This window comes from Heteronotia binoei, chromosome 1, assembly GCF_032191835.1.
Source record: "Heteronotia binoei isolate CCM8104 ecotype False Entrance Well chromosome 1, APGP_CSIRO_Hbin_v1, whole genome shotgun sequence".
Lineage (NCBI taxonomy): Eukaryota > Metazoa > Chordata > Lepidosauria > Squamata > Gekkonidae > Heteronotia > Heteronotia binoei.
In genome coordinates, this window is record NC_083223.1 from 126,592,939 (window position 1) to 126,619,496 (window position 26,558).

At 46.2% G+C, this 26,558-nt stretch overlaps 1 protein-coding gene across 1 annotated transcript in view; it reads left to right on the top strand.

Moving 5' to 3' along the window:
• Positions 1-14,518: 14,518 nt before the first annotated feature.
• Positions 14,519-26,558, top strand: part of AIG1 (androgen induced 1) — a 205,307-nt gene continuing 193,267 nt past the window's right edge. Inside the window, exon 1 of the mRNA XM_060240393.1 lies at positions 14,519-14,987. Within this exon, the coding sequence (XP_060096376.1) occupies positions 14,847-14,987 (141 nt within the window). The 5' untranslated portion in view covers positions 14,519-14,846. The remainder of the gene's footprint in view (positions 14,988-26,558) is intronic.

Consider the following 26,558-nt stretch of genomic DNA (forward strand, 5'->3'; position numbering starts at 1 on the left):
GATGTTGTTTACCTTGCCTTCCAGAAAGCTTTTGACAAAGTTCCTCATCAAAGGCTCGTTAGTAAGCTCGAGAGTCATGGAGTAAAAGGACAAGTCCTCTTGTGGATCAAAAACTGGCTAATTAATAGGAAGCAGAGAGTGAGTATAAATGGGCAATTTTTGCAGTGGAAGATGGTAAGCAGTGGGGTGCCACAGGGCTCAGTACTGGGTCCCATGCTTTTTAACTTGTTCATTAATGATTTGGAGTTGGGAGTAAGCAGCGAAGTGCAGATGACACTAAATTGTTCAGGGTGGTGAAAACCAGAGAGGATTGTGAGGCACTCCAAAGGGATCTGTTGAGGCTGGGTGAGTGGGCATCAATGTGGCAAATGAGGTTCAATGTGGTCAAGAGCAAAGTAATGCACATTGGGGCCAAAAATCCTAGTTATAAATACAAGTTGATGGGGTGTGAACTGGCAGAGACTGACCAAGAGAGAGATCTTGGGGTCGTGGTAGATAACTCACTGAAAGATAACTCACACTCAAACAGTGTGCGATTTCAATAAAAAAGGCCAACAACATGCTGGGAATTATTAGAAGGGAATTGAAAACAAATCAGCCAGTATCATAATGCCACTGTATAAATCGATGGTGCAGCCTCAGTTGGAGTACTGTGTACAATTCTGGTCACTGCACCTCAAGAAAGACATTATAGCATTGGGAAAAGTGCAGGAAAGGGCAACTAGAATGATTAAAGGGGTGGAACACTTTCCCTATGAAGAGAGGTTAAAACACTTGGGACTTTTTAGCTTGGAGAAACGTCGACTGCAGGGTGACATGATAGAGGTTTACAAGATTATGCATGGGATAGAGAAGGTAGAGAAAGAAGTACTTTTCTCCCTTTCTCACAATACAAGAACTCATGGGCATTCAAAGAAATTGCTGAGCAGTCGGGTTAGAATGGATAAAAGGAAGTACTTCTTCACCCAAAAGGTGATTAACATGTGGAATTCACTGTCACAGGAGGTGGTGGCGGCTACAAGCATAGACAGCTTCAAGACGGGAATGAATAAGCATATGGAGCAGAGGTCCATCAGTGGCTATTACCCACAGCTTATTGTTGGAACTCTCTGTCTGGGGCAGTGATGCTCTGTATTTTTGTGCTTGGGGGGGGGGGCACAGTGGAAGGGCTTCTAGCTCCACTGGTGGACCTCTTGATGGCACTTGGGGTTTTTGACCACTGTGTGACACAGAGTGTTGGACTGGATGGGCCATTGGCTTGATCCCAACATGGCTTCTCTTATGTTCTTAAATATGCAGCCAATGCTTTGTTATTCAGACCACTTTCATGTTTCTTAACAACTAATCTTTCCTCCTTTACATCTTTTGAGTCCAGTGGCACCTTTAAGACCCGCACAATTTTATTCAAGGTATAAGCTTTTGTGTGCATGAACACTTCTTCAGATACAACGAAATGGAAAATACTTCACTCTCTACCTATATGTATGGACTGGTAATTTCCCTCACTTACACAACTATAGTGTAATCCAGAACTAATTTGCAGAATTAAAAAAATCATTATTTTATGTTATATCTCAATGCGTTCAGTTTCTTAAAATGGTAGACATGCTCATGAAATGCTTAAAAAGGTAAATTAATTCATACAAAATTGTAACTGTTAATAGATGCATACTCCAATATTATGCTACTGCATTTCAAAATATTTTAGCTGTCAATTTTAAACAATTAGTAGACATGGATCATGCAACAAGTACGGTGACCAGAAAACATTATCAGAGATCAAGGTTTTCTTCATGCAGTGTTTGATTCATAAAATCAGGGTTGGAATTCTAGCAGGAGCTCTTTTCCATATTAGGCCACACATCCCTGATGTAGCCAATCCTCCTGGAGCTTACAAAAAAGAGCCGTAAACTCTTGGAGGATTGGCTACATCAGGGGTATGTGGCCTAATATGCAAAGGAGCTCCTGCTAGAATTCCAACCCTGCATAAAATTATTTATTTACTTATAAAACTTCAGGATACAGACCAGTGCTCATATAAATGGGTCCACAGTAGAAAACAAACTTATTAACCTGGTTCTGTGAGCTGCAAAAGTAACTGGCTGAGGAGTTTGAACATATGAACATATGAAGCTGCCTTATACTGAATCAGACCCTTGGTCCATCAAAGTCAGTATTGTCTTCTCCAGGGTCTCAAGCTGAGGCAGCGGCTCTCCAGCTGAGGTTTTTCACACCTATTTGCCTGGACCCTTTTTTGGAGATGCCAGGGATTGAACCTGGGACCTTCTGCTTCCCAAGCAGATGCTCTACCACTGAGCCACCATCCCTCCCTTAGGAAGTTTGGAGGAAGACTACTGCAGTCCTGGTTTATTTCTCCTGGTATGTCCAATACCATGCCGCACAAAAAGCTTACTATGGGCTGGGCTGAGCCAGCAGAATTCACTTAATCAGCATGTCATTAGCCTGGGAGCTGGGGTCATTAGTCTAACCCTGTACCACCTTTCCTCTTTAGTAAGGGATCTGATGACTGATGTTGTGACACAGGACACCTGCAGTTTTGGGTGATGTGGCGACATGGCATCTGAAGACAATCTGCAAATAAGCTGCAAAGAATGACTTCATAAACAGAGTGCTGGTGGCACAGGCAAGGTGGAACAAGCAAGGAAATATGTGGCTTTGGGGTTATAATGAGAACTCTCAGGTGAATACAAAACAAAACTGACATGATTTTATACCTGCACACAATAAAGTGCTGCAAACTCATTACTAAAGCACAGTTAGAAAACTTCTATTTTAGACTGAAATACTGTAGTACAGCCAGAAATTCTTTTCTGGAACATTTGTATTTTTAGTGTGTCTAATCATGCAGCTAGGGCTCTACACAATTGCATTACAGCTTCATAAAAGCTATTTACTTGCACTCTCCCTTTGACTCCAGGCTTCCACTTACCATCTGACTCACAAACTATTTGTAGACACCTGTTTTAAGTGGGCCCACAGGATATGGCCATGTTGTCTTTTTGTAATCTGATCTTCCATTCAGTGAGAATGCAGCATTGTCACATGATCTAATAAAAGAAAAACTCCACATAATCTGATGCAGCTTCCTATGACAACAGATACTGGAAATCATACAAGCAGCTCATGAAATCTATATTTTCTTCAGGAAAGAAAATCCTAGAAGTTAATAAAATAAACAACTGCATCTGTACAACCAAAAAAAAGTTTGTGTGTGTGTGTGAGAGAGAGAGAGAGAGAGAGATTTCAAAGAAATCTCTTGTTTCTGCCAAATGTCACAATTATATTAGGTAATGATTAAAACAGACACCACTACTTTAACCTAAATAAATATACTAAATAGTGGAAATCTATTGTGTTTATGTTTGGTCCCATTTTTTTTTCTGAGTAACAGAAAAAGTGACACTTTTTCCGTTACTCAGAAAAAAAATGGGACCAAACATAAGGCAATAAAAGGCATTGTTTCATCAAAGTTATACATTAAAATATATTTTAAAAATCAAAGTTATACCTAAATGTGAAGCATATGCAGTATTAGTTTTTATGTATTCATTTAGAAAAAGTATATGCCACCTCTCCAGAGGATCTGCTTGAGGGAAGATACCATTTACTGCAGAGTGTAAGACCTCATCTAGATGTCAGATTCTCACCACTGCATAGGGTTGCCAATCCCCAGGTGGGGGCAGGGGATCCCCCAGTTTGGAGGCCCTCCCCCCGCTTCAGGGTCATCAGAAAGCAGGGGGGGGGGAGGGAAATGTCTGCTGGGAACTCTATTATTCCCTAAGGAGATTTATTCCCATAGAAAATAATGAAGAATTGATCTGCGGGTATCTGGGGCTCTGGGGGGGGGCTGGTTTTTGAGATAGAGGCACCAAATTTTCAGTATAGCATCTAGTGCTTCTCCTCAAAGTACCCCCCAAGTTTCAAAAAGATTGGACCAGGGGTTTCAATTCTATGAGCCCCCAAAGAAGGTGCGCCTATCCTTCATTATTTCCTATGGAAGGAAGGCATTGAAAAGGTGTGCCGTCCCTTTAAATGTGATGGCCAGAACTCTCTTTGGAGTTCAATTATGCTTCTCACAGCCTTGATCTTGGCTCCACCCCCAAAGTCTCCTGGCTCCACCCCCAAGGTCCCCAGATATTTCTAAAATTGGACTTGGCAACCCTACCACTGCAGCCTTTATAGGAAGCAATGCTGTATTTAGAAAAGTATATACCACAAATATACAGCTGAATATAATTGTTTTACAGAGACACTGTAAATATATACAATACAACCTCTCTCCCTACATCTGTCAACTTATAAAATTTTATATAACACTTTTCTGTATAAAACAATTAAAAACATTAAAAATGCAAACCTAGAACTCCCATAGCAGAAGGAAATGCCAAATACAACCTCATCAGATAGTGCTGTTACTCCTAGAATTCAAGATCTAAGTCTGGGGAAACAATGACACACCTAGAACTAAATAATAAGGTCCCTTGGCAACTCTCCCTAGAGAAGTTGTTCCTCAACACTTTCTGCACATTACAGCACTCTGGGAAGCTGTGACTCACACCTCTCAAAAGGAAAGAAAAGGAAAGCCTATCTGATGATCTTACTGATAAGGAGATTTTGTAGGGCTTTAAAGGAAAGGAAAGCCTATCTGATGATCTTACTGATATGGAGATTTTGTAGGGCTTTAAACTTTACACTAATCCAAGAAGCTGACTCAGGGATTCAGGGATTAGCCTTACAGTGACTGACTTCCTTTCTCCATGGTTGGGGACAGAGGATGGCTCTCGGGAGGGGGCGGGAATTGTCCCAGCGACACCCATTAGAATGTGGAGTGCCGCAGGGGATAATCCTTTCCCCAATGCTATTTAATATCTGCATGCGCCCAGATGGTCTGAAGATGTGGGCTGGGTTGTCACCAATATGCTGATGACACCCAGCTCTATCTGCTTATGGACAGCCGCCCAGACCCTGCCCCTGAAAAACTGGGTGAGGTATTGCAGGCTGTGGCTGATTGGTTGCTTCAGAGCTGGCTGAAACTGAATCCATCAAAGATGGAAGTCCTGTGTCTGGGTCAGAAGGGGGTGGGGAGTAGGATCAGGCTCCCACCCTTCGATGGCACCCAATTGATGCCATCGACAGAGGTGAAGAGCCTGGGGGTGTTCCTGGATGCCTCTTTATCTATAGAGGCACAGGTCACTGCCTTTTTCCATCTGAGGCGGGCCCGGCAGTTGGTCCCCTAGCTTACCTTCCATGATCTAGCCACAGTGATTCATGCAATGGTCACCTCCAGATTAGACTATTGTAATTCTCTCTACATGGGGCTTCCCTTGACCCTGTTCTGGAAACTCCAGCGGGTGCAGAATGCAGCAGCTTGGTTGTTGCCATCGAGGCCTATGCAGGCGTGGATGCAGCCGGTGCTGCACAAACTGCACTGGCGAGTACTGGATCCAGTTCAAGGTGTTGGTCCTTACCTTTAAGTCCCTTTATGGCCAGGGGCCTGCATATCTTCGGGACCACCCCCCCACACACACACCACCCCACAGGCTCTGAGGTCTGCTGCTCAACATCTCCTCATAATCCCTGAACCTAAGGACGCCCGGCTGGCTTCAATGAAGGCCAGGGCCTTTTAAGTCTGGGCCCCTACCTGGTGGAATGAGCTCCCTCTGGAGATCCGGGCCCTGTGGGACTTATCAAGGTTTCACAGGGCCCATAAGATGGAGCTCTTCCACCAGGCTTTGAATTAATCCAGCGGGTGTCCTTGAAAGTCATCACTTCCCCCAGCATTTCACCATTATGGTGTTATGTTATGCTGTTAGTAGGGTGGCCAGACCGTCCCGGTCTCCCGGGACATTCCCGGTTCTGGCCACCCAATCCCAGCTCCCGGGCTGCCTATACCGGGACCATTAAAGGTCCCGGTTTAGGCAGCCCCGGAGCCAGTGGGCCGCGGGCGCCGGCGGGGAAGGCGGCGAGTGAGGGAGGGAGCGTCCCTGCGCCTGCGCAGGGCCCCTGCGCAGGCGCAGGGACGCTCCCTCCCTCACTCGCCGCCTTCCCCGCCCGCGCGCGGGGCCCGGCGGCAGTGGTGGAGGCCTCTCCGTGGCCTCCGCTGGTCGCTGGAAGCCCTCCAGAGACTCTGGAGGGCCTCCAGGGACCAGCGGAGGCCGCAGGGAGGCCGCGGGGCACCCGGCGCTGGTCCCGGAAGGCCTTCCAGAGCCTCTGGAAGGCCTTCCGGGACCAGCGCCGGCCAGCGAAGGCTTCCCCGCGGCCTCCGCTGGTCCCTGGAGGCCCTCCAGAGTCTCTGGAGGGCCTCCAGGGACCAGCGGAGGCCGCGGGGAGGCCGCGGGGCACCCGGCGCTGGTCCCGGAAGGCCTTCCAGAGGCTCTGGAAGGCCTTCCGGGACCAGCGCCGGCCAGCGAAGGCTTCCCCACGGCCTCCGCTGGTCCCTGGAGGCCCTCCAGAGACTCTGGAGGGCCTCCAGGGACCAGCGGAGGCCGCGGGGAGGCCGCGGGGCACCCGGCGCTGGTCCCGGAAGGCCTTCCAGAGCCTCTGGAAGGCCTTCCGGGACCAGCGCCGGCCAGCGAAGGCTTCCCCGCGGCCTCCGCTGGTCCCTGGAGGCCCTCCAGAGTCTCTGGAGGGCCTCCAGGGACCAGCGGAGGCCGCGGGGAGGCCGCGGGGCACCCGGCGCTGGTTCCGGAAGGCCTTCCAGAGCCTCTGGAAGGCCTTCCGGGACCAGCGCCGGCCAGCGAAGGCTTCCCCGCGGCCTCCGCGGGTCCCTGGAGGCCCTCCAGAGACTCTGGAGGGCCTCCAGGGACCAGCGGAGGCCGCGGGGCACCCGGCGCTGGTCCCGGAAGGCCTTCCAGAGGCTCTGGAAGGCCTTCCGGGACCAGCGCCGGCCAGCGAAGGCTTCCCCGCGGCCTCCGCTGGTCCCTGGAGGCCCTCCAGAGACTCTGGTGGGCCTCCAGGGACCAGCGGAGGCCGCGGGGAGGCCGCGGGGCACCCGGCGCTGGTCCCGGAAGGCCTTCCAGAGCCTCTGGAAGGCCTTCCGGGACCAGCGCCGGCCAGCGAAGGCTTCCCCGCGGCCTCCGCTGGTCCCTGGAGGCCCTCCAGAGTCTCTGGAGGGCCTCCAGGGACCAGCGGAGGCCGCGGGGAGGCCGCGGAGCACCCGGCGCTGGTCCCGGAAGGCCTTCCAGAGCCTCTGGAAGGCCTTCCGGGACCAGCGCCGGCCAGCGAAGGCTTCCCCGCGGCCTCCGCTGGTCCCTGGAGGCCCTCCAGAGTCTCTGGAGGGCCTCCAGGGACCAGCGGAGGCCGCGGGGAGGCCGCGGGGCACCCGGCGCTGGTCCCGGAAGGCCTTCCAGAGCCTCTGGAAGGCCTTCCAGGACCAGCGCCGGCCAGCGAAGGCTTCCCCGCGGCCTCCGCTGGTCCCTGGAGGCCCTCCAGAGACTCTGGAGGGCCTCCAGGGACCAGCGGAGGCCACGGGGAGGCCGCGGGGCACCCGGCGCTGGTCCCGGAAGGCCTTCCAGAGCCTCTGCTCCCTGAAGCAGCCTGTCGGTCACTTCCGGGTTCCTGTCCTGCATCTCGACCTGTGTTATTAGTGACAGGCTGCTTCGGCGTGCCGCTGCGCCGGCCCCCTGGGCCCCACAATGATGGGACCGATGCCACAGGGACGGGCTCGAAACACTCTATAACCCCTCAAAAGAACAGCAGTCTAGCTCGCTTCCCCCGAGCCCTGCCGCCATAAGCCTCAAGGGGGCTCATTTTGCGGCATCTCCCGGCGGGAGGGTGGCACCCGCACGGGACACATATCAAATGAAAGAGGGGGCGCAGGGCTATCAGAAACAGCCGGCGGAGGGAGTCGGGAGAGCACCCCACTGGGGGATCCACACCCCGAAAGTGATGAAGGTGGCGCAGATAGAGCCAACAGAGCAAACAGGACAAAATAAATAGGCTGTATTATGCAGCACAGTTGAGAAAGTGCCTTATCCCATATACTGATGAAGTATATACAGGATTTCAGAACAAAATTGTTTCCGGCGGTGATATTTGGGGGATTTTTGGGGATGTCACAGGAAGTGCTGTGAAGTCACTTCCTGTTTCCGGCAGTGGCATTTGGGGGAAATGATGTCATTTGGGGGAAATGATGTCATTTGGGGGAAATGATGTCACAGGAAGTGATGTCACTTCCCATTTCCGGCAGGTGACGCGGGGAAATGATGTCACCAGAAGTGATGTCACTTCCTGTTTCCTGTGGTGGCATGCCGTCACCGGAAGTGACGTCACCGGAAGTGACGTCACTTCCTGTTTCCGGCGGCGCGCACGCTTTGCGCACGCGCACCCCTACCTCCCCCCCCCCCAATGTGTCCCTGGCTGGCCTTCAGACATTATGGTCACCCTAGCTGTTAGCCATCAGCCACATGCTGATTACTGCCTATGTCTGTAAGATTGTTTACTGGTGCTGCTCCTGTTTTGTAATGTTTGTTTTTATGATATTATTTTAACTCTGTTATTTTATTGTTGTAAGCCACCCTGAGCTCGCTTGCAGCTTAGGGTGGGATGTAAATCTAAAAATTAAATTAAATTAAATTGGATTTATATGGTCTTCACCTCCTGTTAGGAGACAGGTAGTGTAAGGGTGTGTGAGGACAGCTCCATTTAGGGAGTTGCAATATTTGTTCTTGACCCTGATGTTGGCCAGGTTACTCTTTCCTGTGCCCAGGCAAGAGCACAGCTGCCTCCTCTGTTTAAACTGATGAAAGGCTTCCTTGGCAACACCAGCATATCCAGAAGAAGACTCAGAATCAAGAGTCTCTAGAACAGGGATGGCCAACAGATGGGTTTTTTTGCCTACAACTCCCATCAGCCCCAGCCATTGGCCATGCTTGCTGGTGCTGATGGGAGTTGTAGGCAAAAAAAATCTGAAGAGCTACTGTTGGCTGCCCCTGCTCTAGAACCCATCCAGAACAGCCATACACAACTCTGACTGGTTGCCTGAGCCACATCTGTTAGTATCTTATTCTTGATTAGATGGTGCTTTGATTAAGGGATGCTGACTCTCAAAAGCTTACACCCTGAAAAATTTTGTTGGTTTCTAATGCACTATTACTGGACTCGACTCAAGCTATCTTAATCTTGTCAAGCTTCAGTTTTTCATTAGGCTTATCCTTATCTAGACAACAGCTGCATTCAGGTTAGGATGTCAACTGCTGCTCTTTCCTTCCTTCCCTAGGGGACAAAGAGGGGGAGGATCCCCAGAAAATAGAAGGAAGAGAGACTTGGTTCAGTAGCTCTGCTGTGTGATTGAGCAAGCCTGGGAGAGCAAGGTGTGATGCAGAAGGAAACAAGAGAGAGGGAGAAGGAAGCAGATGACAGCCAGTTGCTTCCTTCTCCCTCTCTCTTGTTTCCTTCTGCATCACACCTTGCTCTCCCAGGCTTGCTCAATCACACAGCAGAGCTACTGAGCCAAGTCTCTCTTCCTTCTATTTTCTGGGGATCCTCCCCCTCCTTGTCCCCTAGGGAAGGAAGGAAAGAGCGGAGCTTCCTTTGCCCAGTTCCCTGGATTGCACAGGAGAGATACAAAGAAAGCATCATTAGGACCAACAGGTGCTAATGTTTTAATTATGTTTTATTTGAAGGTTTTAAGAACCCTTAATTGTGTTTGTCTGTGTCCTTTATAAAGTTTATATCCCTGCTACCTGGCATTGCATTTTATGACACACATGGCCCAGTCCAACAAGGTGTAATTTATGCTAGATCTGGCCCGCATAATAAAGGAGTTCAACTCCCCTGATTTACTGTATAGAAAGGCATTGGAAAAAGCAACAGGGTCTCATTCACCCCATTAATTATTCTTCTGCTCATTTATACCAGACTTACTCCCCAGTGAAGATGCAAGGCAGCTTACATCATTTACAGCAGCATATCCAGATCATACTAAGGAAAACTGAAGGAGTTGCCAATGCAGTCCTGAAGTCTCATTGATTTGGATCCAGATTTTAGAAAAGTCACTGCACTTTTTTGCTTCATTATGCTGGTTTTACAGTGTGCTCTTCAAGACTTAAATTAAGGAAATTACAAACACTGTACCTTTGTGCATGTGCAGTGAGAGAAAAGAGGACTCAGATCTAGCTGTCTGCAACAGGAGGATGATTGCAATACATTTCAGTAAAGTATTGTAGTCAGTCATCCCTCTTACTCTCCACAATATGGAGTTACTGCTACTGAACTGCATTACAAGGTTGCTATTATAATCCACTATCTCATATACAAAATGGATATTGTAACACTGGACCACATTCATTTGTTATTAGTATCATAGAGTTGACCTCCAGGGTCATCTAGTCCAACCCCCTGCACAATGCAGAAAATTCACAAATCTCCCCCTAAATTCACAGGATCAGCATTGCTGTCAGATGGCCATCCAGCCTCTGCTTAAAAACCTCCAAGGAAGGAGAGCTCACCATCTCCTGAGGAAGTTGGTTCCATTGAGGAATTGTTCTGTCAGGAAGTTCTTCCTAATATTGAGTCAGAAACTCTTTTGATTTAATTTCAACCCATTGGTTTTGGTCCTACCTTCTGGGGCCACAGAAAACAATTCTGCACCATCCTCTATATGACAGGGATTAAGTGGACAGGGATACAAGGAGCCATTTAATTAGGATTTTTTTTTTTTTTGCTGTAACCTATGTTGGGGCAGGGGGAATATTTTCCTAGGAATCAAGAGCAGCTATTTGGGGAGGGGGGAGTGAACAGGTATGGGGAGGCCCTCGGAAATTCATGATAGAGCTGCTGTTTTTGTTTTTTAGAGATATGCAGGCGAGGATGCGGTGTGTGGGTGTAGGTGAGCTACAAGTTTAACCCTAGCCATGTGGCGAGGGAAAGAGATATTAACCCTATCTGGAGAGCTGCTCTGCCCACAGACGTTTTCCCATCCACTGGCATGGGGTGTGGGGGGGGAGAGACGGGATTTCCAGCAGATGAAAAAGCAACTCGGAGAAAAAATTGATTGCAAAAACAGCCGATTGCGAGAGAATTACCGCCCACAGCATTGCTTCCTGAGATTATTGGCCCTTTGGTCTGAGACCAATTTTGCAGCCCTCTTGCTAAGATCCTGCTGAGAGAACAGTCACCAGTCAGATCTCCCAACATTAGGACTAGGGTAGGGTACCATAGGAGACTGAATCTTATGTAAAAGAGTTCGTTTCAGAGGGCAGCTATGTTGGTCTGCAGTAGAATAGCTAGATCCAGGTGCAAGAAGAGTCAGTTTGGTGTAGTGGTTAAGTGTGCGGACTCTTATCTGGGAGAACCAGGTTTGATTCCCCACTCCTCCACTTGCACCTGCTGGAATGGCCTTAGGTCAGCCATAGCTCTGGCAGAGGTTGTCCTTGAAAGGGCAGCTGCTGTGAGAGCCCTCTCCAGCCCCACCCACCTCACAGGGTGTCTGTTGTGGGGGAGGAAGGTAAAGGAGATTGTGAGCCGCTCGGAGACTCTTCGGAGTGGAGGGCGGGATATAAATCCAATATCTTCTTCTTCTTCTTCTTCAAGAACACCTTAGAGACCAGCAAGATTTTTGAGATATAAACTTTTGGGAGTCAATGCTCTCTATAATGTCCTAGATGTTGAAAAATACATAACAATACTAGATACTTTTGCAGGGTTGGTAGAAACTAGTTTGTCAGCTTCAGTCCACTTCCCATTTATTTAAAACACTTTTATGCCATTTTACAATCCAGTCAGTGTCCCCAAGGCACATAAAACATTAGAACGTTTTTTTTTTAAAAGTATTAAAATTATATAATTCAACAAAAACAAATTTAAAATTGGAACCAGAGAGGAGGGCCAATAACCATTATTGGGAGTATGCTGAACAAAACAAAATAAAAAAGGGAGAAGACACCACTGGGAGAAGACACCAACCGTAAAGGGAGACAAACAAATCTTCCTGGGGAGGGAGTTCCAAAGTTCTTGTGCCATGACCAAGAAAGCCCTTTCTCAGGTCACACCCATCTAGCCTCATATGGTGGGGGCAATCAAAGCAGGACCTCCAAAGATTACCAGAGTGAGCATGTAGATTCATATTTATTTATATATTATTATTTAGTATATTTCTATTCCACCCATTCCCTATAGGGCTCAGGGCGCGGAGTACAACATATGATAAAACAATAAAAAACAATAAAAACATTTTATAAACAGACATCTCAACAGCACTCAGAAAACTTTACCATATGGGAGTTAGGTCGCAGGCCATACAGGGCTTTAAAGGTCAATAGTGGTACCTTGAATTGTGCCTGGGAGCAAATTGAAAGTCAATGTAGAGGTAACAAGTCTGGAATAATATGGTCTCTACAATCCACTCCAGTCAGCACTTGCTGCAGCATTCTATGCCAAATTCAGCTTCCAGACAGTCTTCAAGAGCAGTCCCATGTACAGCACACTAAAGTAATCTAATCTAGATGTTATCGGAACATGCACCTCAGTGACAAGATTTTTTTCTGCCCAGGAAGGGCCGCAACTGGTTCACTGACCAAAGCTGGACCACTGCTGCCATCTGATTATCCAACAGGAGCCCTGGGTCCAGGAGCACCCCCATTCTACAAACCTACTCCTTTAGGGGGAGTTCAACCCCATCCAGAACAAGGGAGAACCCATTTCCTGGGTCAGAACCTCCCCTCACCAGTAGCACTTCAATTTTGTCTGGATTAAATTTTAGCTTGTTAGCAGCCCTCCCCACATCCACTTCAAAACTGCCTCCAGGCCACCTTGGGATCTGCTGGTAGTTTAATATAGATCAGACAGTCATCTGCATATTGGTGGCAACTCAGCCCAAATCTCTGGATGACCTTTCCCAGTGGCTTCACACAGATGTTGAAAAGCATTGGGGGCAAAATGGAACCTTGATGAACCTCATAGGCCAGAAGCCAAGGAGCAGAGCAGCAGTCCCCCAGCGCTATACTGTGAAACTTACCCTCAAGTCGGGTCTGGAACCACACTAGAACAGTGTCATTGCAGTACAGGAGTTGGTCTAAGTGTAGACTACACTGAATGACTGCTTTATTCTCCCCAGTCTGCTATGTGGATTTCATTTATTTATTATTATTTTTCTGTTCTTTCTCCATTGAGTTTGATTAGCCTATGGAATTATCTTATATCCCTTTTATTCTCAGAACCCTGTGGACCAGGTGAATAAAAGTGCCTGACCAAAGATCAACGAACGGGTTTTATGAGTTGAGCAAAAATTTGAACTCAGCTCTCTCTCATTCTAGCTGGAGATAGGAACAATTAGTTCACACAGTAGACTATACTCACATCAGGAATCACAAAACTGAGAACCCCATAAGAGAACATTTTAACCTTCCAGAACAATCAGTGGGTGACCTCAAAGTTGCTCTTTTACTGCAAAGAAACTTCAAGAACAGAATGGAGAGAGAAACTGCTGAATTACAAATTATTATGAAACTTGGAACAAACACCTTCCCAGGACTGAACACGGATGTTGGGTTTTTATGTCATTACATATCTCTCACCAAGTATAGCTATATACCCACAGTATTCCAACGTATTTCTCTTTTAGAATAGAATGTTTTTTGTATTGACATACTCAGATAAGGGATATTGGCTGTTTATCACAGTTCATATACTAAACCCATCTTCCAACTATATTCTAATGTATTATTTTTTTCTAATGGCAAACTAGAATTATGTTTATATGTATGTTACATGTTGAAAAGTAAATTAGGTGGACTGGAAAAACCTCTGAGAAAGAAATATCCTCATTTTAACCAAGACTTGCTAGCAATAGAGTAATCAACAGACATTTATTACCTCATTCTGACATGTTACTGTTTTATTGGTTTCCCACACAAATGCTATCCAGACCAAATGTTCTTTCAATTTGTTAATTTCACTATTTTGCCACTGGATTTTAACTTTATACCACTTTGCCTTCTAAACTACTGCCTACCAGCTATAAGTAGCTCAGCTCGCTGTACCCTATTCCTTTGTCTGATGAAGTATGCATGCATATGAAAGCTTACATTCTGAATAAAACTTTGTTGGTCTTAAAGGTGCTACTGGACTCCTACTGCTTCAGACCAACACGGCTGCCCGCCTGGATCTATGCTATAGTGCTGTTGTACACTGCTCTTTTTGCTTTGGCCCTTCCACCAAAAAGAAGAGGGATGGCAATGATGGCCTACACTGCAGGGTTATTATAAGGTGCTCTCTTATGCTCTCTCTGCAATCTTGAAATTTTAAGCAATTAAAATTGTCACAGGCCACTCTCAGCTGGAGCCCAATGTGGAAGAGCACATATAACATTTCATAATAGCAACTTCCTAAGCTGTTGTTCCCTCTAGTTCCGTCTTCAGTACCGAGAATAACAACGGGCCACGTTGGCCCTCGCATAGGAAGGTTTAAAAAACAAACCGGGAGCTGGTTTGTAAATGAGTTACAGCATGAATTGTTTCGCTGGCTTCCACGACAAGTTCCGGGGAAGAGACAGGCTTTTAGTCACTTATTAGCTACGCTAAAATTCAGGATTGGTGCATCATTTGCCAGGCAGTTGTCTTTTCTGCCCCACGAAAGGGGGGTGGGGGTGGAGGCCAGCAAAAGTAACCAGGGAGGTTGGTCTGCAGACAATGGAATTGCCATCCGCCGCCTCCCCTTGAAGTCTACAGCGGAGACCGCGGAGCTGCCCAGAACGCGCGCGCCTGAGCCTTCTCGTCAGTTAGCCGCGCGCACAGACACCGACATCAAAGGCACCCAAGCGCGTGCCCGTTGCCTTGCAGCCGCCGAGGAATCATTCGGAGCTCAGGCCTTAGTGATAGAGGGCCAACATGGCGCTCGTGCCCTGTCAGGTGCTGCGAGTGGCGATCCTCCTCTCCTATTTCTCCATTCTGTGCAATTACAAGGCAATTGATATGCCTGCGCATCAGACCTATGGAGGCAGTTGGAAATTTCTGACGTTCATTAATCTGGTAAGTTCTCCCTGTTCCCCACACCGGCCGCTGCCCCTTTTGTATCTGTGCCCCCATCCTTCAAGCTGCCTCTTCCTGTGGCGTGTGCACCTGGAAAGCTGGCTGCGCTCCTCCGCCACGCGCCGCTTGCTACTAAGTCTCCGGCGGCAGCAAGGACAAGGCGCAGTCCCCGCTGTTCTTGCAGGCATCAGCTCCTCTGGTCTCCAGTGCGTTGCTCTGCCTGCCGAAATCACTCTTCCGTCAGCAACATCATGACGCGACCTTGAAAGGGGGAAGAAACGTCCTGGTGTTGTTGTTGTTGTTCTGTTTACGGGACTACTCCGAATGGTATCCTAAAGGAGCAGGGGAGGGGGCGGAGCTGCGAAGGAAAAGGTTATTGATATTAGAAGAGGAAAGCGAGGCACCACGAAAATAGCCTATTCCCGTTTGGAAAGATTACCCCGTGCAAGAAGGTCCTATTCATGTTTACTCAAATGTAAGCTCTGCTGTGTGTTCAGAGGGGTTTACTCCCAATACTGCATCCATGGTTACTTAATTGTATCCATAGTATAACATACAAGGAAGGAAAATGTGCCTGAGTGGGTTATTTATAATCTCTTAGAACTAGTGTGTAAACATCAGTGTAAGACACATTTCCAAGGAAAGAAATCTCATTTCAGGAAGACATGGATAGCCACTGAGAATGTTTCAAATTGTCCACCTGTAATTTAAAATCCAATGATTTGGTGACTTCCTGGGACTATAGAACCATCATTGTTACAGGTTTTTCAAGGCAAAAGGTATTCTGAGGTGGTTTGCTATTGCCTACCTCTGCATAGTGACCCTGGACTTCCTTGTTGGTCTCCCATTCAAATATTGACTAGGATAGACAGACAGACAGACACATGGTTTATGAAGGGAAAATTATAAACAGCAAGATTAAAAGGCCACAAAGTAAAGAAAGTATGGGGTGAGATGTTACTATGCAAAACTCAAATGTAATGAAACGTATCACAGTAGCAGTAATTTGCAATATAACTAGTTTTGATAAGCTAGTTAACATCTCTAACAGTTAATGATCCCTAAGTCCTTGTTAAGCTTTAGATGGTTTAAACTTCTTGAATTAAGCAGGTTCACAGTGGAACCTCTTTTATTCCTCCACCACCACCGAGGAACAGTGACTTTTAAATGGTTAGTGTCATATTAATGTCAAGTTATTATTTTACATAGGAACTAACCTATTTGGCCTGTGTGAAAGCAGAAGGATACTTTTGACATGTGATGACATATATCACACTGGATGATGAATAAGTGGAATGTATGTGTAAGCTGCTGTCATGTTGCAATTGACGTATGGTGACCCCTTGGGGTTTTGAAGGCAAACAACATTCAGAGGTGGTTTGCCATGGTCTGCCTTGGGTAGCAACTGTGGACTTGCTTGATGGTCTCCCATCCAACTACCAGCAAGGGCCAACTCTGCTTAGTTTTCAAACTCTGATGAGATCAAGCTAGCCTGGGACCTTCCAGGTCACAGGGCAAGATAGTATAGCTGATATCATTGGAGCCTGCAGCAGTATTGTCTGAGTGAACCTAGAAAGAGAGGTGGCATTTGAGTTTGTTGCAGGGTTTGTGCCAGCAAGCTGAAGGGAGAAGCTGTTACCAAATCGAAACTAATTATGGGTGTGGACAAAGAGGGAGAGACTTGATAGCAATGTGCACTGTGATATCTGGGATTATATTTTTGATGGCCTGCAGTCTGCCTTTGTGGGAGCTGTTGGTGTTTAGAGCTTTAACATCCATAGTGGCTAAGGATTCTGTCAAAGACTGTCACTGAATAATGGTTTCATTTTATTGTGTCCTGTTCCTCGCCGCTGAAATTGTGTTGCAATTATACTATTTGCTGATCACTTTATTTTAGCAATGAAAGCATTCTATTCTATGTATTGTGGCTACCAAGATGATCAATGTAGAGTTTTTTGTTTTTGGTGGCATTAGGTGGGTTGGAAGTTGATTGATGTACTGTTCACTGGTATAGTGACAATAAGAACATAAGAGAAGCCATGTTAGATCAGGCCAATGGCCCATCCAGTCCAACACTCTGTGTCACACAGTGGCAAAAAAAATTATATATATATATACACACACACACACTGTGGCTAATAGCCACTGATGGACCTCTGCTCCATATTTTTATCTAAACCCCTCTTGAAGGTGGCTCTTCTTGTGGCTGCCACATGTTAATCACCCTTTGGGTGAAGAAGTACTTCCTTTTATCCGTTTTAACCTGTCTGCTCAGCAATTTCATCGAATGCCCACGAGTTTTTGTATTGTGAGAAAGGGAGAAAAGTACTTCTTTCTCTACTTTCTCCATCCCATGCATTATCTTGTAAACCTCTATCATGTTACCCCGCAGTCGACGTTTCACCAAGCTAAAGAGCCCCAAGTGTTTCAACCTTTCTTCATAGGGAAAGTGTTCCAGCCCTTTAGTTGCCCTTTTCTGGACTTTCTCCAATGCTGTAATATCCTTTTTGAGGTGCGGCGACCAGAACTGCACACAGTACTCCAAATGAGACCGCACCATTGATTTATACAGGGGCATTATGATACTGGCTGATTTGTTTTCAATTCCCTTCCTAATAATTCCCAGCATGGCGTTGGCCTTTTTTATTGCAAACGCACACTGTCTTGACATTTTCAGTGAGTTATCTGCCACGACCCCAAGATCTCTCTCTTGGTCAGTCTCTGCCAGTTCACACCCCATCAACTTGTATTAGTAGCTGGGATTCTTGGCCCCAATGTGCATTACTTTGCACTTGGCCACATTGAACCGCATCTGTCATGTTGACGCCCACTAACCCAGCCTCAACAGATCCCTTTGGAGTTCCTCACAATCTTCTCTGGTTTTCACCACCCTGAACAATTTAGTGTCATCCACAAACTTGGCCACTTCACTGCTCACTTCCAACTCTAAATCATTTATGAACAAGTTAAAGAGCATGGGACCCATTACTGAGCCCTGCGGCACCCCACTGCTTACCGTCCTCCACTGCGAAGACTGCCCATTTATACTCACTCTCTGCTTCCTATTACTCAGCCAGTTTTTGATCCACAAGAGGACCTGTCCTTTTACTCCATGACTCTCAAGCTTTCTAAGGAGCCTTTGATGAGTAACGTTATCAAAAGCTTTCTGGAAGTCAAGGTAAACAACATCTATCAGGTCTCCTTTGTCCACATGTTTGTTCACCCCCTCAAAGAAATGTTACAGGTTAGTGAGGCAAGATCTTCCCTTACAGAACCCATGCTGAGTCTTCCTCAATAACCCATGTTCATCAATGTGCCTACTCATTCTGTCCTTGATAATGGTTTCTACCAACTTTCCCGGTATTGAAGTCAGACTGACTGGCCTGTAATTTCCCGGATCTCCTCTGGAACCCTTTTTAAAGATGGGGGTGACATTTGCTACCTTCCAGTCCTCAGGAACGGAGGCAGATTTCAATGAAAAATTACAGATTTTTGTTAGAAGATCCACAAGTTCAACTTTGAGTTCTTTCAGAACTCTCGGATGCATGCCATCCGGATGCGGTGACTTATTAGTTTTTAATTTGTCTATCAGTTGTAGGACCTCCTCTTTTGTCACCTCAATCTGACTCAGGACTTTCAAAATTAGTGGTTCTGGGGCGGGCAAAAAGTTCTCATCTTCCACAGTGAAGACAGAGGCAAAAAATTCATTCAGCTTCTCAGCAATTTCCCTATCCTCCTTCAGTAATCCTTTTACCCCATGGTCATCCAAGGGCCCCACTGCCTCCCTGGCTGGTTTCCTACTTCCAATATATTTGAAGAAATTTTTATTGTTGGTCTTTATGTTTTTTTGAAATATGCTCCTCATAGTCCCTTTTTGCCTGCCTGATCACAGTCTTGCACTTGATTTGCCACAGCCTGTGTTCCCTTTTACTAATCTCACTTGGACTGGTTTTCCACCGCTTAAAGGAGTCCTTCTTACCTTTTACAGCTTCCATGTAACAGTGTTCTGTAATTTGGTGGAATTATTGTTTCAGCATGGATGGCAGAAAGGCCTCAAAGTACTGGATATTGGAATAATTGGTGTGGGTTTGGTGGAAGCAACTGTCCCTGTAAATGAACAGATTCTTCTATGAGGCTTAGCATGTAAAATGAGAGGTTAATAATGTTGCTGGATGAGATCTGTCGTATACCTCCAGGTGCACTTTTGCACAAATGCAAAAGCTAGCAGCTATCTTACTTTGCCCTTTTAGGACATTATAACAGGCACTCTGGTGCATGATATTCCCAAAGGAAAATTAATTTCTATTTCCTTCCTTTGAGAAATGTTTACCCAGAGACTACTGGATTTTCCAGTTGGGGTAACTTTGAATCCTAACCAGGGCTTTTGTTATAGAAAAAGCCAAGCAGGAACTCATTTGGATATTAGGCCACACCCAATGATGCCAAGCCAGCCAGGACTGCATTCCTGCTCAATAAAGGGCCCTGATCCTAACCCATGTTATCCCAGCTAAACCAGGTGAGGGAAGTGACTGAGAAAGAAGAAGAGTTGGTTTTATACCTCGCTCTTTACTACCCGAAGGAGTCTTGGAGCATCTTCCTTTCCTCTCCCCAGAACACTGTGAGGTAGGCGGGGCTGAGAAAGCTCTGAGAGAACCGTGACTAACCCAAGGTCACCCAGCTGGCATGTGAAGGAGTGGGGAATCAAATCCAGTTCTTCAGATTAGAGTCTGCCACTCGTAATCACTTTACCACTGCTGGATCTTCAGTGCAACCTTCCGACATAACACAACAGAACACAACAGCTGGCTCTGCAACACAACCTTCCAAAGGGAAAATTGAGGGAAAAACAGGCAACTCTAGAGCCAGCCCTATTTAAACTGAGGAGGTGGCCCAGCATAGATGAGGCCCATTGGCTAAAGAAGCTAGGACTACCCAGAGAATAGGTGTAGGGCCACAGCAAGGAAGATAAAAGGAAGATTGGAAAGGAGCAGAGTACTTCCAGGCTGCATAGGATGTGCCTTTTGGGTGAAAAGCCTCCTTCCCTCCCAATTTTGAGACCTTCAGTGGGTGGGGGAAGGGCTCAGGGCTGGGAGGAACAACTGAAGGTTATCTACCACTGGGACTTGTAGGGGGCAATTCTCCCTCCTTTATAGACCAATGTAGTGAGGAGCAGGATCCTCCCCCTGCTAGAAATGTGTTCTAAATGGCACATAGCCACCTGTCTTCCAAACACAAGAAGAACGTGGTTTGGGTTAAGGATAACCAGAGAAGACTCATGGTGGTGGCTGGGGCTGCCAATTTCCAGTGGCTCTTTGCATTCTTCAGGAATTACTACAGATCTCCAGACTACAAAGATCAGTTCCCCTTGAGAAAATGGCAGTTTGGGAGGGTGTGTCACATCCTCACTAAGCTCCCCCGCTCTCCCAAAACCAGACATCCCCATGCCCTGCCCCCAAATCTCTAGGAATTTCCCAACCCAGAGCTGGCAATGAATAAAATCCATAAACTGCTACTAGAGATATGAGAGATCCACTTTCAACCCCTGGAATCTACAAAATATCCTGCTCCTGTGGTGCAGTCTACATTGGCACTACCCAACGCAGTATCAACACCCGTCTCACCGAACACAAGAGACACTGTCGCTTGTTTCAGCCAGAAAAATCAGCTGTAGCTGAACATGCACTTCAAGAAGGAGACCACGTCATCCACTTTGAAAGAACTGAAGTCCTTTCTACGGTCTCACATTATCATACCCGCCTGAACAGAGAAGCTATTGAGATTTATAAACACCAGCACAATTTTAACAGAAAGGAAGAAGGCATTTTCATTCACCAATCTTGGTACCCAGCTCTGCAAAACACCCTACAGACTATAAATTGCAGAAAGTCTCAGAACAACCAGCAAATGCCACAGAACAATCAGCACAGTCAACAACCATCTTCCTTATCTTCAAACCCCTTCCAACCCTCCCAGCAATTAACACAGAACAATGGTCACATTCAACAGCCAGTTTCCTTATCACTACCCTTCCAGGAAGCCCCACCAAACAATGGGCACATCCACAAACCAATTGCCCTTTCATCACACCCCCTCCAGCCTAGAAATAGCAGCTCTCCAGCAGCCCTGGCCCCACTCAATGCACAGCAGCCAAGAAGGTCTGAGCACCTGCTCCGGCTGCAACGCCACTGAGGATGTTCTCCGCAGCTGAGAACGAAACGTCTGGAAGGAAAACTTTCTCCAGTAGAACACGGCACTTGATCCCGAAAGATTCTACAAACCCTAATGATGTTACCAGCCGTGAAAACCTGAAATCTTTGCTACTAGAGATGTTTTTAGCTTTTATATAGATGTCACTTGCGTTCTCACAGGAAGGAATTATTACTTTTCCTTTCCTTTACATTTTCAGTCTTTCTGCATAGTAAGACCTCATAAGTGTCTAGACCAAAAAGCTGTTTATACTGAGATGCTCATCAGCAAGGATAATTTCAGTCTCTGACACCTCAAAGGGACACAGTTTTAGTATCTGAAGTATCCAGGGCTTTTTTTGTTGAAAAAGCCAGCAAGAACTTATTTGTATATTAGGCCATGGCCCCTGATTTTACCATTGCTTTTCACCAGGCTTTTTTTGTAGAAAAAGTCTAGCATGAATTCATTTGTATATCAGGCCACACCCCCTGATGCAAAACCAGCCGGAACTGCTAAAAAAAAGCCCTGGATATATCTGAAGGATGCTAGCAATTTGTCATCGTAATGGAATTCAGAAACACAGGCTGACATAGTAAATTGTCAGGATTTCACCTGTAGGATGTAACAGGTCTTTATTACTGTTATATCTTTAGCAGGGGTGGCCAACGGTAGCTCTGTAGTTTTTTTTTTTGCCTACAACTCCCATCAGCCCCAGCAAGCATGGCCAATGGCTGGGGCTGATGGGAATTATAGGCAAAAAAAAAATCTGGAGAGCTACCATTGGCCACCCCTGCTTTACAGTTTAAGAAACTGCTTATAGCTGACCAATGTGGCTTTGTTGTCATGCTAAATGCTTTGTAACAGTAGTTTGTATTCAAACTTATGTTTTCCCCTCAGGCAAGAAAATGTTTGATATTTCAGGAGAAAATGTGGGGCATAGAGAACTTTCTTACTTTTCTCTTTTGTGTTACAGATATTATTACAGGGCATGGGGAGCTATTGTTTATTTACATAAACATTAACCACTTGGGATAGAAGAAGGAAGCTCCTGATGTGGCTAATAACCACTGATGGACCTCTGCTCCATATGTATATTTGGCTATGGCAGTGAACTCCACCTATGAATTACTCTTCGGGTGAAGAAGGAGTTCCTTTCTCATGAATATTTTAATGGTTTACTATTTTAATTTTGATTACTGTGTTTTTAAGATGCCAGCCTTGAGCCTACAAGTTCTTGTATTGTGGGAAAGGGAGAAAGGTAATTATTTATCTACCCTCTCTATCTCATGCATAATTTTGTAAATTTCTGTCATGACACCCCTCAGTCGCTGTTTCCCCAAGATAAAGAGCCCTAACCTCTTTCATTTTTCTTCATAGGGAAGGTGTTCTGTCCCCTTAATCATTTTAGTTGCCCTTTTCTGTACCTTTTCCAATGCTACAATACCATTTTTGAAGTACAATGACCAGAGATGTACACAGAATTCCAAATGGGACTGCACCTTAGATTTGTACAGGGATATTATGATACTGGTTGATTTGTTTTCAGTTGGCTTCCTAATAACAACTCCAAGATCTCTCTCCTGCCAGTTCAGACCCCATCAATGTATATTTATAGTCAGGATTTTGGACTTCAGTGTGTATTACTTTGCACTTTTCCATGCTGAACCTCATTTGCCATGCCTTGACAGATCCCTCTGGAGTACCTCACACTGGTTCTCACTCTCATGGACAATTTAGTATCATCTGCATACTTAGCCACTTCACTACTTACTCCAAACTCCAACTCATTAATGAACAAGTTAAAAAGCACTGGACCTAGTACTGAGCCTGTGGTACCCCACTGCTTACCACCTTCTACTGTGAAAACTGCCCATTTATACTCACTCTCTGTTTCCTGTTAATTAACCAGTTTTTAATCTTCTAGAGGACTTGTCCTCTTATCCCATGACTGCTGAGTTTACTTAGGAGTCTTTGATGAGGAACTTTATCAAACGCTTTCTGAAAGTCTAGGTAAACAACATCTGCTGGGTCACCCTTGTCCACATGTCTGTCCACTCCCTCAAAGAACTCTGAAAGGTTAGTGAGACAAGATCTTCCTTTACAGAATCCATGCTGATTCTTCCTCAATTATCTTTTGTTCATCAATTTGCCTATCTTTAATAATAGATTTCAGCAACCTACCCAGTATCAGTGTTAGACTAACCATCCTCTAATTTCCCAAATCTCCTCTGGAATCTTCTTTGTATATTGGGGTTGCATTAGCTACTTTCCAAGCCTTGGGATAAGAGGCAGATTTTAGTGATAGATTGCATATTTTTGGCAGGAAATCTTTGAGTTCTTTCAGAATTCTTGGATATATGCCATCTGAGCCTTGTGATTTGTGAGGATCTCCTCATACTCATAGGATCTCCTCACTCATTACCTCAATCCAACTCAGGTCTTTCAACATTCTTCCTGAAAACGGTCAATCTGGAGTAGGCAAGCACCCCCATCTTCCACAGTAAAGACAAGGGCAAAAATCCATTCAGCTTTTCTGTCATTTCTCTATCATCATTTAGTAATCCTTTCACCCCTTGTACATCCAAGGGCCTCCCTGGATCCCTAGCTGGTTTTTTGCTTCTAATATATTTGAAGAAATTTTTATTGTTGGTCTTTATGGTTTTTGCAATATGTTTCTCATAGTAATCCCTTTTTGCCTATCTGATCACTGACCTGCATTTTATTTGCCAAAGCTTGTGCTCCTTTTTATTTACTTCACTTTGACTGGACTAGCCTTCCACCTAGGGTTGCCAGGTCCAATGACCATGCCAGTGGAGAAGGGGGAGGAACTTTCTGGGAGTGGGTGCAGAGCACTGCAATGTGCTGACATGCGGAAGAGACATCATCATACTGACAGTACTCTGCTTTTGGGGCAAAACTCTATGATAAAATCGCCCTCAAACCATGGAGTTTTGCCTAAACAACAAAGTGTTTCCACACAATATCACCAACATGATGATGTTACTTCTGCAAAACATCAGCATGTCATGTTTGGGGGTGGGATTTCCCCCCACTGGCCAGCTGACTGGTGGTGGGTGGGAGCCTAAAAAACCTGGAAATCCCCCACCCTCAACTGGGGAATGGTATCCCTGCTTCCACTGCTTAAAGGAATCCTTCTTACCTTTTACTGCTTCCATTACTTTGTTTGTTAACCATACAGGCCTTTTTAATAAAACAATTTGTACCTTTCCTAACCTGTGATATACATTATAGCTGAGCTTCCGGTATTGAAGTTTTAAACACCTCCTGACCAACCCTGGCCCTAAGGATGTCAGACTTGCCTCAGCCAAGGCCTTCTCAGCTCTGGTCCCTGCCTGGTGGAATCAGCTCCCTGTGGAGATCCGGGCCCTACCTGAGCTACTGCCATTTCATAGGGCCTGCAAGACGGAGCTGTTCAGCCGGGCTTATGACTGAGGCAGCGGGTGTCCTATTATTCCATCAGTTGGCCTCCCTTGTGGCCTACTGCAGTGCTATCTCATTACTGCTACCATCATTTAATATGGGCCGATAACTGTTTACCGTGTATGATATGCCCTTCCCACCGGTGGTGCATTCTATTTACTGTTTTATTGTTTTTACTTGTTTAATTTTAATGTAGTGTTTTAACTCTGATCTGTAGGTTTTTATTGCTATTATTTCATGTTGTGATCTGCCCTGAGCGTGTTCATGGGAAAGGGCAGAATATAAGCCTACTAAATAAACAAACAAATAAATAGTCTCCAAGCTTCCCAAATGGATTTGACACTCCTTACCTTTACTTTCAGTTTCGTCTTCACAGGCCTCCTCATTTGAGAGAAGTTATCCCTTAAGTTAATGTGGTTGTGTTGGTCTTTTTGGACAACTCCCTGTTTATGTAAATGATAAACTTAATAATAATAATAATAATAATAATAATTTTTTATTTCTATCCCGCCCTCCCCGCCGGAGCAGGCTCAGGGCGGCTCACAACAGAAAACACACATTACATCAATTATCTCTCGGCTTGGCTTCGCGAACGAAGATTTAAGAAGGGTGCAATAGTCCACGTCTGCTGCAGGCTCGCTGGTGGCTGACAAGACCAATGCGGGACAGGCAGGTCCGGCCACAGTGGCTGCAGGGAAAAGTCTGATTTAGGGTTGGTGCTGTAGCAGTGCGATTCTTCCTCAATCTCCTTTTGTCCTCAAGACCAGCTATGCGTGCGTTCTCAAAGGAAGAGACAGCCTGGTGGATGGTGTGTCTCCATGCTTTGCGATCTGAGGCTAGGTCAGACCACTGGTGATGGTTGATGCAACAGGTGCCAAGGGATTTCTTCAAGGAGTCCTTGTACCTCTTCTTTGGTGCCCCTCTATTTCGATGGCCGGTGGAGAGTTCGCCATACAGGGCAATCTTGGGAAGGCGGTGGTTTTCCATCCTAGAAATATGCCCTGCCCAGCGCAGCTGCGTCTTCAGCAGCAGTGCCTCGATACTGGTAACCTCCGCCCGCTTGAGGACTTCAGTGTTGGTCACGAAGTCACTCCAGTGGATGTTGAGGATGGTGCGAAGTCAGCGCTGATGAAAGCGCTCGAGGAGTCGCAGGTGATGACGGTATAAAACCCATGATTCAGAGCAGTAGATGAGGGTTGTCATCACAACCGCTTTGTAAACATTGATCTTTGTGCCTTTTTTCAGATGCTTGTTGCTCCACACTCTTTTGTGCAGTCGGCCAAAGGCACGGTTTGCCTTTGCCAGCCTGTTGTCAATCTCCTTGTCGATCTTGGCATCTGAGGAGATGATGCACCCCAGGTAGCTGAACTGCTGGACTGTTTTCAGAACTGATTCACCCATAGTGATGCAGGGAGGGTGATAATCTTCCTGGGGTGCAGGCTGGTGGAGAACTTCTGTCTTCTTCAGACTAACTTCTAGGCCGAATAGCTTGGCAGCCTCTGCAAAGCAGGACGTCATATGCTGCAGAGCTGATACCGAGTGGGAGACGAGTGCAGCATCATCAGCAAACAGTAGCTCTCGGATGAGTTTTTCTATCGTCTTGGAGTGGGCCTTTAGTCGCCTCAGGTTGAACAGGCTGCCATCGGTGCGATAGCGGATGTAGACACCATCGTCATCATCTAGATCTACTGCGGCTCTTTGAAGCATCATGCTAAAGAAGATCGTAAAGAGAGTTGGCGCGAGAACGCAGCCTTGCTTTACACCTGTGCCTATTGGGAAGGTCTCCGAGAGGTCGTTGCAGTGTCTGACTTGGCCTCGCTGGTCTTCGTGTAGCTGGATGATCATGCTGAGGAACATCCTAAACGTTCCAAGATTTGCCACAGGCCTTTCCTGCTAACGGTATCGAAGGCTTTGGTAAGGTCGACAAAAGTCACATACAGAGCC